General features: G+C 45.2%; 1 protein-coding gene across 3 annotated transcripts in view; it reads left to right on the forward strand.

The window, feature by feature from the left end:
* Positions 1-109: 109 nt before the first annotated feature.
* The window catches only part of Egfr (epidermal growth factor receptor), a 175,918-nt gene continuing 157,273 nt past the window's right edge, over positions 110-18,754 (forward strand). For all 3 annotated transcript variants that reach the window (XM_075944388.1, XM_075944387.1, XM_075944389.1), the window contains exon 1: positions 110-483. In XM_075944388.1, coding sequence (XP_075800503.1) covers positions 396-483 — 88 coding nt within the window. In that variant the 5' untranslated portion in view covers positions 110-395. The remainder of the gene's footprint in view (positions 484-18,754) is intronic.

Raw genomic sequence — 18,754 nt, forward strand, 5'->3', positions numbered from 1 at the left:
ACTGCCTGCTTTCGATCCTCAGGGCGAGTGCTTCCTCTCTCCTGCCATTCTCCTCCTCCTCGCTCCTCCCGATCCCTCCTCCTCTCACTAGTCCCTCCTCCTCCAGCCCAGCCTCCCGTCGTCCCGAACCGCGCGAGCTAGACGTCTGGGCAGCCCCAAAGCTGCGAGCAGCAGCCTTCCTCCGCTTCCTTCACAGTGCGTTAGCCCCCGGGCTGGCCAGGGCGCCTGGAGTGTGTCCCGGAGGCCACCGCCTCCCAGGCCGACGACAGTTCACCTGGACGGGCGCCTGAGTTCCAGGTCGCGTCGCTGCCGACGCAGTCGCCGCGCAGCCCGTGGGACTCCGTCTGAATCGGATTAATCCCGGAGAGCCCGAAGGCAGCCTCTCCTGGGCAGAGATGCGACCCTCGGGGACTACGGGAACCGCGCTGCTGTTGCTACTGGCCGCGCTCTGCGCCGCAGGTGGGGCCCTGGAGGAAAAGAAAGGTAAGGGCGTGTCCGCTGGCCCGCGCCCCCAGCGGGGAGCGTTCGCCTAGCCCCAGTTGTCTGTGTCGGACTCTGTGTCCCCTGCCGCTTGCCCCTCCTCTCCTGTCTCGCACGGGTTAGGCTGGGACCGTGGGAGGGACTGGACGTTTCGCGTCTGGAATGGGCTAGACTAAGGCGGCCGAAGCAAGGGAGACGGGGCTGGGGGCAGAGGGGGTGCCAGCGCAGCGTGGGAATCGCGGCTGTGCGCTCCGGGGTTCCCGACCGCTCCCAACTTAGTTGCTTCACTTTTCCGCGCTCAGTAGGCGTTCGGGAGAGGAAACGTGGTGCGGAGCGAGGATTGGCATTGGCGCACACGTGCGCCCAGGACTGTCAGAGCGAGCTAGAGAGACCCCGGGTCCTTCCGCGGGGCGGGCAGGTCCCACCCGCACAGTCCCAGAGTTTAAGGACTTGAAGGAAAAACCAGTGCGCTCCTGGGCAAGGTTGGGAACTCTGAGACAAGCGGGTTCCTAAGAGAGCCCTCCCGCACCTCTTTCCTCCGCCCGGGTTCTCTCAGGACCTGGTGGCTTGAGTCGCAAAGGGTCTCACAGAGTCCTGCTTGCCCTTTCGCGGGTGTGGAGCTGCAGCAATGATCTGGAAGTGTGGGCGACGTTCTGTCATTAACCACCTGGAACCCCTAGGAAAGGATGGTGTGTTGGTGAGGATTAGCTTCTTGGCTAGCAGAAAAGAGGGCGCGGAGGGGGGGCGGGGCGGGGAAGGGGGGGTCGGACCCGCCTCTTGACCACAGAGTACAGCACATCAAGGACCTGCCAGGCTAGGTGCACTAGTTAGGGACCAGGGCTCCCTGCCAGACTGAAGCTTGTCTCCTGGGTGACTGCTACCCTGGGATCCCCAAAGTTTGCCTTTTCCCAGCAGCGAGGTCTTTGGTAGCATCTCTTGGCTTCGCAACTCTATGGCTGAGGGCCTTGTGACAGCTGGGTCCCTGTGAGTACTTCACCCTTGGTGTTTCAAAACGAGGCCCATAGCAAACTTTCTCCTTGTTATCTGAGACTTTCCCTCTTGGGAATTTTCTTTTAAATTTTTTTTCTTTTTGCCCTTATGAAGTGATTGATATTGGGCCAACCAAAATATAACCCGTAATTAAAAAGAAACGGATTGATGTCCTTGGATCACATGCGCCAACTGTCCAGACGGAGCATGAACAAGTCTGGCTTCATGACTACCCGACCATAAACCCACTTGACATGAGAAACATGCCTCGGAAGGTTTAATTGCACAATTTCAAAATCCAGCCGCTCGGGTTCCAAAAGTCAGGTCTGCACTTGCTGTTGATGTCATTGGCATCCCAGTTGGAGTCAGAGGTTGGTGCTGAGCGCGCTTTCGTTGGAGGGGGTGTAAGACTCAGTTTCCCGAACTTAACTACACAATGAAATCATTTGGCATTAAAAATCAACAAGCCAAACAAACTACACCCCCTCCTCCAGCGGTGCAGCTCCCACTCGGTATGTTCAGATTGCACTGGCCCGTCGTGAGAATTAGTTTTAAAAACTTTTTGGAGTGTTTGGTTTGAGACGCACTACCATAAAGGGAAGAGGGGTAACATCTCCAGGAAGCCTACATGCCAATCCTCAGCGCTGTTTCGGGCTATCAGGAGTCTGGGCAGTCTTGCAGTGCAGGAAAAAAAATAGGGGTGACGTCAATAATGCAGGGTTAGCTTTTTTCACGGACGGATCAGCATAAAGCTTTTCTCCCACCGACCTTAGCAGAAAGGCTCCCCTCCCCCTGGCTGTAAAAGCCAGTAACTACGCACAGCTAAGTCTAGGGCCCTCTCAGTTAGGTGGCATCTGTCCCTGGCCACAGGAGGGACTCAGTCTTCTAATTTTCAATTGCCCTCTTAGAGCCCGCCCCCGCCCCCTGCCCCCCACCCCCACTCCCCCATCCTCCCACCCCATCCCCGCTGCCAGCATGTAACCTTCTCACTTCATTCCTGCACCCAGCTCTTTCACTGTCCTGTTTTGAACACTCTTAGCAGCTGCAGATTTCGTTGCAGATAAAAACAGAAATAGCACTTTACTCGCCTGTCTGTACGGTGCTCATTTAAAACCAAATGCTTCTGAGTATAGTAGTAAAACTAACAAACAAAATGTTCTTCTGTTAAAGTAACATAAAAAGGCTTAAGTTCTAAAGGGCAGGTTACTGAAAACTTGAGACGGTCCTTCCACAACGTGCTGATAAAGGATTTGTTTGCTCCATTTGTTGGTTCTGTTCGGGACTGGCTCCCTTAAGTGAAATTGGGACTTACTCCTCCTTCCGATCTATGGTACCATCATCACTTGTTCTCACAGAAGAAGACTTTAGGACTCTGCTCTAAGTGTGTTGTCAATCCTCACATCACACGTGACGATTGGCAGCTCTCATCATCTGTTTGGGAGAACCTGTGCACCATGCAGGGAAGCAGAGTGATTTCCTCCCACAGCTAGTAAGCAGCAATGCCAAGATTCAAGTTCCTTCCACCTCCAAACTCCACCCCCTCATTGTAGGAGGTCCGAACTAGGTTAGGTGTGTAAGTGACTCAGGTTTGATCCTAGAAGAAGAGGGACCAGGAAACAGTTTGGTGAGGATCAGTTCCTGTCTGAAGTTTGCTTGTGCAGTGGCCTTCTCTCCTTTTCTGGGATGCTGTAGTCTCCTGGGTTACCTTTAATGGGGGCAGTACAGTCACTACATCTGGGCAGGATTGGTTTGGCTTTTCTGAGCAAGCTCCTCCCGTACTATGGCAGGGAAGGCACTTTTCTGGACAATATCCTGTATGCAGAGCAAATGAAAAGACACTCAAACAGAGAACCTTGTAGACATCAGCCTGTCCCGGTGTTGTTTGTGAAGACACTGACATCCAAAAGGCAAAGTGGAAGAGTGGTGTCAAAGAGAAACAGAAATGGGAATCAAATGACTTCTCAAGTGAAGGCCACCAGCCTTTTTTCTCTCTCAGAGAACTGGGTCTTCAGAAGCCCAGGCCTAGCTTGGTAGCCAAGAAGCCTATGTTTTCATTCCAGGACTGAGTTAAAAGTCCCATTGAAACTGCAAGCTTCAGGGATCTCTTTTCTAGATTCTGCAGATGTTTATTGCCTGAGTTAGATGTGCCAGGCATTATGAGATTAAAGGGGGATCTTAATGATTTCTGTTATTGCTTCTAAAGATGTGAGGTTCTTAACACCACTAGTTAGACAGTGCTGACCAGCCCTTCCATGTGTACAGGAGTCCTGTACTGAGTGTCTGCTGTGTTCACAGTGCTGCAGCATGACACTCTCTGACATCAGGGGGTAGCGCCAAGAGCCTGAACAGCTGCATCTGGCTTTGGGTACTTACCCTCATAATCCATAACTTTTCACAAAACAAAAACAAAGTATTGGGCTTGGTATCTTAATCTCTAAAGGTCCTGTCTCTATCACACGTCTGGCCCTCTTGACTGGTCGTCTGTGAAATGTGTATACCCAGAAGGCCTTTCACTCCTAGCAATCCCAGCAGCTTGCTTTGGAAGCCATGTGGGGACTGTCACGTGGTGGGATGCCCGTAATCCAAGTATACACTTTTGGGTGAGTTTTTCCAGGGCAGACCTAGACTCCAAGAACCCTTGCTAACTGTATTCAGCTTTTCATTGACAAGAGGCCCGACTTACAGTTTGGGACCTTTAGAATGTCTTGTTTGTCCTCCTGTAATTTCACTGCTACTGACGAGTCAGCACACGTGAGGTGTTTCATTCAGTTATGCAAGTTAATCCCTCGTGTTTGTCTTTTAAGCATGAAAACATACATTCGTACCTATAACTATTCTCCCCCTTCTTTGTATTTGAGCCATGATATGTAATTTGTGCTGTGCTCTTTAAATTTTGAGGGATGAGAAGGGGCTGGACTCAATATCTTCTTTTAAGTATCTAAAAGAAAATTAGTAGAAGAGAGTGTGGAAGAGAATAAGCAATGTGAGACAGAGTCTTAGAAGAAAGGGGAGATCTACACAGAATAAAGGATGTGCTTTCAAGACTGAGTTTGGCTTTTAATTCTAGGAGGAGGAGACCTACAAAAATCCCCAAACAGAAGAGATCACGTGAGGGAGGTATTGCAGAAGTAACATTAAGCTTCAAGTTCTAGAGAGCACTATAGGCCAAGGCAACAGGAAGAGAAGGGGTGTTCTACAGTTCAGGAAGAACTCCATTAACCCAAGCACAACTCTGGGCCTTCTTCTAGCCGAAAGGACTTGCTGCCAAATCTTAAGGAACCAGGACGTGGTTGATGCTTAATGTCTCCAAAGAATGTGACGCTTTCATTGTTGGGTATCAGTGGAAATAGGGAGATAGGTGACTGTTACCGATGAAATGAAACAAGATTAAGGAGGATGTTGGACAAGACTAGGAGGCTAATAATCTAGAGGAGATCTGGCAGAGATCTGTAGGGAGCAAACAGGGGAAACAAAATGCCATAGATAATGAATCCATGCATAGAGGCTGAGAAATTGGGAAATCACAGAGAACGGGAGTTGAAATTGAGTTGAGAGTTCAGATGTATTGAGTGTGAAGCATTGAGATGGGAATGTCTAGGAGGCAGTGGATTCTATGAACCAGGAACCCAGTAAAGCAACAGGGCCTACATTGCTTTGTTAGATATTTCCATTTCAGTTAATGACATTGGTCATAGAACCTCTAGCACCATGGTAATCTCCTTTCAGACGATCGCTCACACCAGTGTTAAACCCGCCAGGGCTGGGGATTTCCCCTTTCTATATTAACATAGGTTTATTTGTAGTTATCCACCTTAGAAGCAGTTTAGTAACTGATAGGTAATAGGCATGTGGGTATATTGGAACCTTAATGTGCATACATTGTGAGACACTGCTCAGTACAGAGCCACACTCCTTAAGACAGCATCAAATCACTATTTTACACAACAGTAACACAACCAAAATCCTTCTAATGCAGGGTCATGATAGAAAATGCTTCTAATCCCAGTGCTCAGAAAGCAGAGGCAGAAAGATCTCTGGGAGTTCAAGGCCACCCTGGTCTACAAAGGGAGTTCTAGGAGCTGTTATATAGAGAAACCCTGTCTCAAAACAAACAAATGGCCTTCTAAGCGGTTCATAAGCATTGCAGGGTGTGAGAACAGCCACACCCACAAACACATCTAGTGCTATTTTAGATCCACCAGAGGAATGAGAGAATGGTGCATGCTTACAAAGGACTTGTACCTTGGCTGAGCTGGCAGAGGTATGTGTGTGCAGTGCCCTGCAGGGCAGTGTTTAACCACAGATGTGATTTGAGATTTCCATTAGAGCACACAAAAGGGATGGCCCAATTCTGCCCACACGACAGATAGGAGCAGTTTCTCAAAAAGAGATGGTTTGACTGAGTCTCCACAAGATGTTTGCTGATCTCAAACAGAAGAGGAAGAATGTAGAAGCTCTTGTAGTCCCAGCACCTCCCAGCAGCCTACCTTCCCTGGCCTTCAGCAACCCCTAAGTCTGTTATGGTGAATGGTAACTATTTAGACTTTGCTATTACACTTTAAAGAATGCTACTTTGTCAAAAGTAAAGCGCTCAAGTGAGAAGTGACTCAATTTACATTTTAAAATTAATGCTATTATTTTAAAAATGCAGCAAGAACCTATAAAGAATTGACTAGAATCTCTAGGCTGTAGCTGGAAACTTTTAAAGTGTTCCATGCAAGAGCATTCTCCCCCTACACCTAGCTAGGAATCAAAAAAGTAATGACTTGACATGCTTTATGAAACTCCTGCTACAGGAATCAGAGGGAAAGTCTCCTTAATGAGAGGCACAGTGAGTCCATATTGAATACTGCTACTTTGGAGCATGTATTTGGAGTACACCTTCACCTGTTTATTCGCACAGATCATTTAGAAACAAATAGGTAAATTCATAAGAAATAAGGAAAAGTATGGCTGCTGGCCTTCCTGCTGGGTCACCTGTTCCTGTGTGTGAGAGGGGCTGCATCTGTCACCTGTCCCCAGGTGTGAGAGGGGCTGTAGCTGTCACCTGTCCCCAGGTGTGAGAGGGGCTGTAGCTGTGACCTGTCCCCAGGTGTGAGAGGGGCTGTAGCTGTCACCTGTCCCCAGGTGTGAGAGGGGCTGTAGCTGTCACCTGTCCCTGTGTGTGAGAGGGGCTGTAGCTGTCACCTGTCCCTGTGTGTGAGAGGGGCTGTAGCTGTCTCCTGTCCCCAGGTGTGAGAGGGGCTGTAGCTGTCTCCTGTCCCCAGGTGTGAGAGGGGCTGTAGCTGTCACCTGTCCCTGTGTGTGAGAGGGGCTGTAGCTGTCACCTGTCCCCAGGTGTGAGAGGGGCTGCAGCTGTCACCTGTCCCCAAGTGTGAGAGGGGCTGCAGCTGTCACCTGTCCCCAGGTGTGAGAGGGGCTGCAGCTGTCACCTGTCCCTGTGTGTGAATGGGAAGGTAACTAAAGACCTCTGTCTACTTTGCAGGTGTTGGAGAGAATTTGTAAAGGATTTTACTTTGAAGGTAGAAATGCGATACCAGACCATTTTCCTGCTAAACTGAGTGTGCATGGGTTGAGTGGGTGATGTCACAACTGTTTGAGCAGCTGGGTTGCCTTGTGTAATGTTAAGACTGTTGGGAATATTCCCCTTCTGTATTCCACTTTCGGATAACATTGATGCATTCTGGATGACCTTGCTGCATGACAAAATGCAATTTGTATGTGACAAACTGGATGTTGTGGTTTATTTGCCTATAGTCATAAAATTTTCAATATTTTAGTGTCTTGAATATTAGAAATATATGTATATACATATATGCATGCAGTAACAATAAAAATAGAGGCCTTGATTTTGAAAGAGAGAAGGAAAGGAGAAGCGGGAGAGTTTGGAGGGGGAGGGAAGAAAGTTTGCAATTATATTATAATCTCAAAATTAGAAAAACTACAAAATCTTTTATTGAATTTGTGTAAATCTTTAAGGACAGGTGTCCCAGAGAATTTAATGTCACTTTGAAGGAGTTCAAAAGTTTTTCAACTAGAATATTTCAGTTGTCAAAACCTGTTTTGTTTTTTATTTAAAGGAAAACACTGAATGCCTACAAGCTGTGGAGAGATTTAATTTAACCACACGTAACTTTCTAGACTTATACACTCACCGCCTGGTTTATTCTCATACCCTATTAGCCACTGTGTGTGCTTAAAATTGTGCTGAGCACAGTCATCTAGAGGAATCATTTACTAACTCATAAATTCTAACGACTCAACATTAGAAAGATAAGCAATAATGTTTTAAATAGTGTCCTTTTATATTCATGTAGCACATGTGTATATGTGTATAGAAATGTATGTGTATACATTTGTATATGTGTGCATGTGTGTGTACACACAGGGAGGCTAGGAGTCATCCTTGCTATTACTCCTCAGGAGCCACCTTGTATCCACTATTGGCCTGGGGGTAGCAAATTAGGTTACGCTGGCTGACCAGCAGCTGCAAGAATTCTTTGTTTCCTTCTCTCTAGTGCTGAGATTAGACATACATCTATGCAGCCATGCATTTTTCTGTATGTTCCGGAGATCAAACCCAGGGTCGTGTGCTTGTATAAACATTTCCCTGCCCCCTATCATCCATTCTCTCTCTTCTTCCCACCGTGTGTGTGTGTGTGTTTTGTGTGTGTATATGTGGTATAAACCATGTTTGGAATGTGCTATACATGTGTGTTGCATGCACTTAACAACTATGCAGGTAGGTGCTCATGCCCATGTGTATACAGAGACCAGAGGGGAACTTTTCTTGAGACAGGGTGTCGCACCAGTTCCTCATCATTTTGGTGAGGCTGGCTAATGAACAGGCTCCTGGGATAGACCACCTCCAACCCTCTGATCCTGGGGTTACAATTATGTCTAACCATGCTTTTTTGTGTGGATGATGGGAACCCAAACTCAGATCCTCTTGCTTGCACAGGAAGCACTCTAACCCAGTGAGCCATAGTCTTCAGGCCCCTCTCAGTTTTATATCGAAAATAATTCCACAGGGAGCCTAATGTCATCAACTTTTGATTAAGTTCAACTGACTTGCAGGAAAACAAATTGTAGTCAATGAAGAATAATTCTCTTTCAATGGTGAAAAAAATCTTTAAAAGTTTAAACTTTAAAATCTCTTAAGTTTTAGCCAAGAGGTGGGGGTGCACGCCTTTAATCCCAGCACTTGGGAGGCAGAGGCAGACAAATCTCTGTGAGTTCGAGGCCAAGTGGTCTACGGAGCAAGTTCTGGGACAGGCTCCAAAGCTACACAGAGAAACCCTTTCTCAAAAACAAAAACAACAACAAAAAAAAAAACAAACAACAACAACAAAAAACCTCAAAATCTTTTAAATTTTAAAGATGTTTTACTAATGTTAAGACTCTCTAAAAATACGATGCATTCCACAACTTTCTATTGGCTTTGATTTGTAATATAGTTAATAGATAATCAGAAATCCCTCCATATAGTTGCTCTGAGATTTCCTGACAATTTTCTGATTTCAGTTAGCTGTATATATGGAACATAGCTATGAAAACAGCACACCGCCTTCCTGCTTTCTTTTACATCCCTCTCTTCCTTCTCCACCTTCCCTTCCTTTTCAGATTCTCTCCCTCTAGAAAGCTGCTCTGAATTAGCGACTGCATGGAGGAATTTAGCAGACAACTGCTTCCGAAGACCATGACAAATGACTGAAAAACTGATCAGCAACATTTGGAAGTCGCTTGTCAAGTTCACTATTCAGAAATGTTTTTCATGCAACCATGCATTGTACTTACATTTCATTCTTTGGGCAGCGATGCCTCTGTAAGGGAAAGAACAGAACGCTAGCAAGAATTTCCGAGTTTCAGTTTCCACAGAGTAACTAATCTAGGAGTTCCTAGAGCTCCCTGTGGCTGGAAACCCCCATGAATTGAAAAGCCAATCCACAGGAATGCAAGAGACATACTTACATATGTCAAAAGCAAGTGTACTGTCCTGTAATTTTAGATGCTAAATATTGGCGTCATAGTAATCACAACACCTTGCATTTCCATAGCACCTTAGAGGTTTGACTGAGCACACATCGCTCCCCGCCCCCCTGCCAAAAATTCCACAAACTGGCCAACTGCACTCATTTGGAAGTGAAGACCTCACACTTCAGGCAGAATCTTTGGTCAGCATCGTGGTGCTCAGTGCTTCTCATACTCAGTTGACCTGTCTCCTAAGATTCCTCCTTCCTCCTCCGCCTTTGCGTCATCACCGTGTTTGAGCTGTTGATAGATCCTATCACTTTTCGTTCTGCGTGAGAGTCAAAAAATCGGCACAAGGTGTTCTTTAAAATTGTGCTCCATTTCTACTAACGCGTCACGCCCACCTGCAATTTCCGCATGGTTCTGTGCTTGTTCCTGCCTTGTTTTGCTGCCTTTCCCACTTTTCCTCTTGTTTTGAAGCATTTTCTTATCTTCATTGTTCTTTATAATACGTTTCAACTGCTCGTTTCATAAGATATGGGGAAATACATTGGCAAACTTCAAAAATATTTAATTTTATTTTTATTTAAGTTGCACTATTCATTGTGTGTGTACGTGTGTATGCCTGCATGTGTATGTGTGTGGGTGCATGTGGGTGTGCATGTGTATGTGTGCATGTATGTGCATGTGTGTGTGTGTGTGTGTGTTTGCCACAGCCTGAGTGTGGAGGGCAGCAGACAGCTTGGAGGAGTCATTTGGATCCTGGGAATCAAATTCAGGTTTTCAGGCTTAGTAGCAGTCACCCTCATCCTCTGAGCCATCTTTCTGACCCAAGATTTACTTTAGAAATTAAAAACATGGTTTTTATTTTCCTTTTGGGCCTTAGCTTCTGTCAGTCTGACAGGCTTAAAAAATACTAGCAAAAAAAAAAAATGAGGATCAAAGGAACTGATTCAGCTGTTGGGACGGTCAGCAAAGCCTGTGGCAACATGTGGCCACTCAGCTGCTGGGTCTATAGGGGTCATTGGGTCATTTCTATAGTTTAAAGAGTAGCGCACATTTAAGCTCAGTAGATTTTGAAACAGCAATTCTGAAATGAGACAGCAAATTGTACACGCACACACATACACACACACACACACACCCCAGGGGTGGTTTGTTCTCTACATAATACCCTTTGTCCAAACTATTCTGTCTGGGGCAAGACTCGTGAGCATCAACTTTTAAGGAGAAACTGCTCCACACAGCATATTATCCCCTGAGGAACTTTGTTGGTCGAATGAATGGAATGTGGAATGTGACCAGAGTAGATCACTCTTGGATGGCACGGTCGCGTTCCCCAAGGAAACGTCTAAGCACGGTGTTATTTTCCTTCCCCAAGAAGGAAGGAACATTGTGTCACTCCTTATTTCTCACAGTGGAAAGTTTCTGGGCTCCAGCAGAAATCCCTGCAAAGCACGGTCAGGCTTCACGACCGTCATGTGACATCAGGGAAAGTCCCAGATTTCAGTTGAGCAATGGGTCTTTGGTTCTTGTCCTATGTTGTCGGTTCAGAGAATGTCACTGGGAAGATAGGTTGATTTCTCAACCCCGAGATAACGAACATCTCGGAATCACAAATGCTCTCAGTGAGCAGGCGGGTGAGTTTGTGGATTGTAAGGCGGCTGTAGTAATTGGACTTTGAAAGGATGCAGAAGCTACCTGCAAAAACTCTTTTCTTGAGTCAACAAAAGTTTGTTCAGCCACGGCAGAGCAGAAAGCTGAGCAATTTGATGAAGAGGAGGGCATCAGTGGTCAGGTAGACTTATTTGGGTTTTCACCTCAAGTTTACCTTTTTGAACATAAACCTAGTAATATGCCTGACCCAGGGGAGAGACGGTTGAGTGAGAAAGGTCCCAGATGGGTAATTATCTGACCTCACTATTTGCCCATGGCATAGGATTGTCCTTAAACTTTGAGCTTTAAAAAAAGAAGAGAACCCCAGTTTTATTGGGCAATTATATATGGCATTTGCCACTAAATATTCATAATCTTGCTGGGTACAGAAATATAAGATAGACACAATAGAAGGAAATTAGTCATGATTCAAAGTCACATATTCAAGGTCTGCTGCATGTTAAAGCAGCCACTGAAAGAGAGGCTGCAAGGGAAGGGGGGTTGCTAATTGTGTCGTCTTTCTCTTTTTTAGTTTTGTGTGTGTGCCTTTGAAAACTCCTCTTTAGAGCAGAGAAAGTTTAGAATTCCTTGAACCTTCTTTTGAGAAGAGATTAGACATTTGTTCCTTCTTTGGCTTACCCTCTCTCATCTCTCACGATGAGCCACGAGGTAGGATGCAGCAGTCGTCATGGGTGAGCTGCCGTGGCAAGGAGCTCAGCTATGCAGAACGCCTGGCAAGCAGAGCAGACCTTTCCTGGACAGTGACTTTTGAACAGAATCTAAGTGTGAGGTTTTATTCAAAGAGAATTTCCGAGGGCACATAGCTCATGGACAGGAGTGCTGACCTCGTGGCATTCACCTGTCACGCTCACAGGAAGTTCTGCTAAGCAAGAGAAGGTCCCCAGATCAGTTAAGAGTACCCTGAAACGGAGCAGATAGGAGTTAATTAATACCCAGACATTTGGATAAAAGACGTCAAACATGCCGGCTTAGTGGCGTCATCCTTAACAGATAGAGAGAACAATTAAATCATTAAGGCAGTGTCTGCCCGAGGAAGCAGCCTGGCATAGCCTGGTCCAGGTGCAATGGTCGCCAAGGAAACAAGTGCGCCTGCACAGAACCAAGTTTCCTCCACCCTCTAAGTGTCCTGCACAGATTTCTGGGCTCTCTTGTATAATAAGAATCTGGACATGCTCTGAATTGCTTCTAACTTGTGGGACAAAAAGGAACCATGACATAAACATACAACCTACACTCCAACCCAGGATAAGTGGCCATTTGGGATCATGACTGATAAGGCTGGCTTCGCACCTCTGTCTGGACTCCGTCTATCTAATGTTCTATCATTATAATCACTATTATTGTTCTACAGCAAACGCATCTGGTCATCTGTTGGTCCCAGATGCCTGCTGCCTTGCCCAGAACTGCTTTTCTTCCAGAACCTACGTCTGGATGTTCTAGTTGTGAAATAGAATGGCATTTTCATTTCCTGAAAATGGCAAGAACAGCCATGAGTGTCTTGATTTTGCACAGGGAAAGGATGGTAGGGACAGTTACTCAACCAGGGATGTCCTACATTTGTGGGACAAAGGGAACTCACCATGCCAGGGGTCAAAAGAAACCACTTTTGCAGAGTTCAGAGTCCCTAGACAGGTGTTTGTAAACTCCCATTGACTCCAAATTTGTCGCAAAATGACCATATCTATAAATTATTCCCCAAAATAAAAACCATTGCAATAGGCTAGTAAACGCATTTGATAAGCCACGCTAGGAGTGATCCTCACTAGCTTTGGTGAATATCTTTTTTTTTTATTCTAGAAAAAGCAATGATAACTTACTATGTCAAGCATCTATTGACTGTTAGTTTTTTTTTTTTGTAAGCACAAATAGTGAATGTACACATGGAACTAAACTATGAGTACCCCAAACAATGCTTGTGCCAAATATGCTGTCTATGATATAAGTTTTTGGGGTGTGTGGCTTCTTCATAAGAATTTTGTTAACCTTCACTTTCCAGATGTACAGGAAAGTTCCGTACAGTAACAGATGGGGGTGACCCTGGTACCACTCTACAGAGTCTGCGTGTACAGAATGACAGTGGCCCACGTGGTAAACCTGTGTGGGCCCCCATGCATTCACCTTGTAAAATGCGGGAACCACGAGAGAATGGACCAACTTTCCACATGGTCACTACGTAACTGTAGGGAGTGCTGAACTCACTCCGGAGTCCTCAGTGAGACTCTTTTGTGACCCCTGTTATAGACAAAGTATCTTTGCTTGCACCATGTCACCTTCCCGACCCAAAGCCTCACGCCTGGGAAAGGGAGCTCCAGAGAGCTCAGCAGCTCCGTACTTCTTACCCAGATCTCTGCCCTCTGGTTGCTTCTTCAGAGACTTCCTGAGACCCGGACAGGAGACAGGTTCAACTTCATTCTGCCCTTCTCACTTTGGTGACTGACCCTTGGCCCCATTAAAAGCCTCTCAGAACACATCCACCACCTCTTATCTTCCCTTCTGCGCTGGGTCTTGGTCTTCCTGACAACGTTTTGTTTACTAATTTCCTATATAGTACTGAAAGAGTTTTTAAACACCCTTCATTTCCTTCCCTGGATAGCCCAGATGGCCCATCCTGTGCTGTCTCCAGTGACACTCCATCACGAGTGATAGAAAACCCTGCTCCCTTCTATTGCTCTCTCTCTTCCCCACTGTCCTCAGAGCAGACCTAGCTATGACAGCCCTATCATTTTCTAGGAGTACAGCCTTTGGCTCTTCACATCCCCTGAACCGTCTTCCTCTGACACGGAGGGAAGCAAACGTGTTGCCTTGGTGCTTAGCATATATAGCAGTACACCAGCTTCCTCAAGAGAGACAAGAATAGATGTCTATTCCTCTTCCCAGGACTATTTGATCTGGACTTAACTAGTCGCTCAGGCTGTGCCTAGTGTACTTGCAACCACTTTGGTGAATTTTATCCGTATAACTGAAAGCTGAGGTGATTAGCTTAGAAAGATAAAATGTTTGCTTGGATCCAGCTTACAGTCAGTTATCTCTGCTGCGCTGGGCTTGTGGGGAGGCAGCGTATCATGACGGGGAGCATGCGGCAGAGCTAAGCTGCCAATCACACAGTAAAGAAGTAGAAAGAAAAAGAAAGAAACTGGGACCTCACAAGCTCTGTGGTGGTTTGAAAGAAATGGCCCTCTGAAGGAGTGGCACTATTAGGAGGTGTAGCTTTCTCGGAGGTAGGTGTGGAGGAAGTATGTCACTTTGGGGGTTTTGCTGTCTTTTTCTCAAGCTTCACTAGGTGTGACAGTCAGATTTCTGGTGCCTGCAAGATGTAGGACTCTTAGCTGCTTAGCCCCACAGCGGCCTGCACCCTGCTCCCCGTCATGATGACAATGGACTGAACTTCTGAAACTGTAAACGGCCCAACCCAATGAAATGTTACCATGGTCATAGAGTCTCTTCACAGCAACAGAAACCCTAAGACAGTCTCCTTTGAAGTTGCATCCCCACTTAAAACCCCTTCCAATAGGATACACTTCAAAAAAAATCTACGTTCTCCCAACAGCACCACTCTGAAGAGCGCACCCCATAAATACACAGACCTTTGAGACCACTCAACACTTGCCGTTCAGGAAGTTTTGAGTCACTCCGTACTCGTCCCCCAGGAGAGTTACTTTCACTGGGGTCTATTCTCAAACTCACCTACATTGCCTGCCTCTTTGCCTTATTTATAAAAAAAATGATTACCGGTGCCACATAGAACCACAAAAATGACAGATTTGGGTCTGTAGAGATAACTCAGCAGGCAAGAGCTTTGGCTGCTTTTGCAGAGGACCGGTGCTCAGTTCCCAGCACCCACATCATGTCTCACAAAGCTCTATAACTCCAGAATCTGATGTCCTCTTCTGGCTCCGTGGGCATCAGGCACACATGTGGTGTACAGACTGGTGACTGATTAAGGTTTAATGGCAACTTCTTCCCTACCAGTACCATATACTGTTACTTTTAAAGGTGTTTTAAGTCTGTAAGTAAAAATAAATTGCTTTGTTGCAAGAAACACCAAAAATGGAAAAGCTAAAAGTTCAAAGTTAACACTAATGCCTCCTGGGCATTGCTAGCAGCTTGGCTGTTTGGAACGGTGTAAAGATTTATTAGCTGTGTGGTTTACACATGCAGGAAGGGTAGTCTATCCCTTTACTGCGAGTTTCTACTGTCCATGAAATTTTTAAGTTTTAACAGCCAGCCATGCAGGTAGGTAGGGTCAAATACTTTGAAGTCTTTGTTCTATTTGGAAATTCATATCCCACAAAGTGAAGCGCACTTCAGTTTAACATGTTGGTTTGGGGTAGCAAAACCTCTTTTTCCAATGTTAAAGTTGTGGTAAAGATTTTACTTTTGAAATTTTAGAAACGGAATAAAAAGATATGATTAGGAGGGAGGAATACAGTGGTGGCTTATGTATATTCTAAATCATGTTTGTAAGCTTTGAGTAGGTCACTCTCAAGGTGCGTTTTGTTCAAGCTTAATATTTTGAACTTACATCTTATTTTAGAGTATTTTTTATTTTTGATGTATATTAGTTTTTTAATTTTATGTAATTGTGTTTTGGCTAAGTGTATATCTGTGCACCACATGTGTACAGTGGCAGGACAAGCCAGAACAGAGTGATGGATCCACATAGGGCTGGAGTTATAGATGATATAAGCCTCCATATGTCCTCTGGAAGAGCTGCCCTTACTCTTAAGCTTGTAGGTTTGAGGAAATAAATCTAAAAATAATGAAGATGAATTTATATGACTATGAATCATACTTTTGAAGGGTAACAATAACTCTAGTTGCAATTTTGTCTTGTTTAAGATAGGGCACTGTTATCTAGCTCAACCAGCCTTAAACTGTGGTCCTCCTCAGCCTCCCGAGTTCTGGAATTTTAGACATCAAAGAATGGTAGATGTCCAGGAGCTTGCAAAAACTCTTCATAGAGATTCTGGGTCATCTTCTGTCCTCTCTCCACGGTATCATCTTAGCAGAAGAGGTATGTGCTTTTATGCTGGTGTCTTTGCCTATTGATTAACCCAGGCCAGAGAAACTTGTTGTTTTAATTGGCTAGAAATGTGACAGCTTGGAAGTCAAGTCGTTCACAGTACTATATGGAGGTTTTTAAAGAAAAGTTTATGCCTGCGATATTTGAAGGCCATCAAGGTGTGAGGAGAGGGGCAGACACAGGGCAGCAGACAGGGGCGGAGCCAGGACTGAGAACGGGCGAACTGAACAAACCCCATAGTCTTTATGTTGCTGCATGTGCTTGCTAAGTTGATGTGCTACTCAAATCATAAGGGCCCATGAGCCCTTATACTCACCCTGTACTTCTTGATTCGTTTCTGTCTTTCCTTCAGGTGTAAGGGCGCGAGGTGAGGGTCTTTGGAAAGCTGGTGATGTCAAGTGTCTTGACTTAGGTGTTGTGTACACAGATATGTGTAGGTACTGAAACATTCCTAAAGCGTTTTTCTCTGTGTTCTTTTCTACATGGAATTGGGCTGTAAAAGTAAAAAAAAATTCAAGACTATGTACGGTGCCACTCGGTGGACAAGATAGAGAGAGGGTGGCTGGTGGGATGATTTAGCAGGCAAAGCTGTTTACCTTGCAAGCCTGAGAACCTGAGCTGAAGCCCTGGTGCCGTGTGAAGATAGAACAAGAGAACCAGTTCTACAAAGTTGTCCTTAGACTTTCGCACACCTGCCATGGCACACATGCCGTCCCCCATTCACAAAAACAGGGAGAAAAATTATTGCACAAGTCACAATGTTGTCTGAAAGCTCACAATCTCCTATAAAGTAGTAGTGGGCATCCGAGTCAAAGCAAGCAACCTGGCCTTTCTTTGGAGATAAGGAGTTACAAGAGCTCTTGAACTCAAAATGACACGCCTCTTATTGTTGCTGCAATTTCCACTAGCTCGTTTCAAATTAGATACAGAGAGAGTCTGAAAGAAGCTAGCAATAAAATAACACCCCGTGTTTAAATTGCATGAGGGATGCCTCATATTTTCACAGACACTAGGCAACTACAAAAAGGGCAGAGAAACTGTCCTCTTGCAAGGACCCACACACAGGTCCCCTCCTTGTCTGTTCCCATGTATCTTCAACTTGCTTATTCAGAGGAACCACAGTCAGATAGACACATGAAAATGAGCGAGAGCATTGGTTCTGTGGAGCAAGAAAGCTTACAACTCAGAGAGTAAAGCCATGAGACTCTGCCAATCCTCCGGCAGCTTCCTGAGTTCCTGTGTCTGCCTTCTGAGCCCTGATTCTTATACCTATCATACCCGGAAACCATTCATTGTGTCCCTTTCCTAGCAGAGATAGTTTACTTTTATAAAGTTCGAAAGAATCTTATACATATATTTCATTTTTTCAGGACAGTTTACTCAATCAGCATACATTAAATTTTTCCTGTATACTGTTCCACTTTTAACTCTGGGTTACATAGAAAGTATAATCTCTGTCCCTAAAGACATTAAAATCCATACTTCATTCATTTCATTCCATTTCTAAGACTTGAGTCGCGTGTGGTTTGTGAGTGCCCCAGCACTGAGGGCAAGGGTGGTGGTAAGAGGCCTTGAATATGTTAAAAGCATACAGAGCTATCACCCATACCTTTGCTTGGCAGGGCACCTTGTTATTCTCACACGGTCTGTGACATACTTTGTCTTATTTGAATAATCATGAGAGCACAGCCTTATTTCCCTTTGTGATTGCTTGATAAAGGCAAGGCAATAGACAAGCTTCAAGTTTCTATGTTCATATAGAACCAAATCAGAGCCGAGAATCTGTGTGCTCTTGACAGTTTGTGTGGACATCAACATTGTTTACTGTAACTTAATAGTTGCAGGGTGTATAATTAAAGCTGAGTATCCCTTATCTGAATTGCTTGAAACTAGAGTGTTTTGGATTTTGGAGTTCCAAAAGTGAGATATTTGCTTAGATATCACCAATTGAACAATCTGAATCCGAAAATGTCTCAAGTCTAAAATGCTTTGAAATCTAAAATTTTTTCAGCACCATGGTGGATCTCAAAACTTTTTGGATCTTTCCAAGATGGGTTGGATATTCAGTGATCTTATTGTTACAGCCATTTGCATTTATAGTGAAGCTGTAGCGTAAGCTGTCTTTATTGTCAAAGCAGCTTGTCTTCTCAGATTTAATTCACACGGGAAAAAGAGAAAAGAGGAAAACCTGTGTGTTCCTTCCTGGGAGGCCGCATCCAGTGTGAATGCTGATTGGAAGGTGGATACTGGCAAACTGTGCTATGCAAATGAGACTAGGAGGCAACTTGGAGGAACAAGGCACCTTCCCTTTCTCCAAGTCTCTGCATTCTTGGGTCTTCCCTAATCCAGCTCATGGCTCAGGGCTTCCAGCTTACTCTAGGATCAATTCCTAGGTCTGAAAAAGGATTTGAGACTAGAGTGAGAATACCTTGATTTTGAGAACAGGAGATGGTTCAAGGAAAGGTGGGAAGGACAATCTGGAATGAAGCCCATTGTCGGGGGTGGGAGGTCCAGATGGAAAGTCTTTAAGTCATTGGCTGGCTCAGGAGGAGAGAAGACCCTCTGCACCCTTCTTGTTTGTTTGTTTGTTTGTTTGTACCCCCAGACACAAAC

Source organism: Microtus pennsylvanicus, chromosome 12, assembly GCF_037038515.1.
Source record: "Microtus pennsylvanicus isolate mMicPen1 chromosome 12, mMicPen1.hap1, whole genome shotgun sequence".
Taxonomy (NCBI): Eukaryota; Metazoa; Chordata; class Mammalia; order Rodentia; family Cricetidae; genus Microtus; species Microtus pennsylvanicus.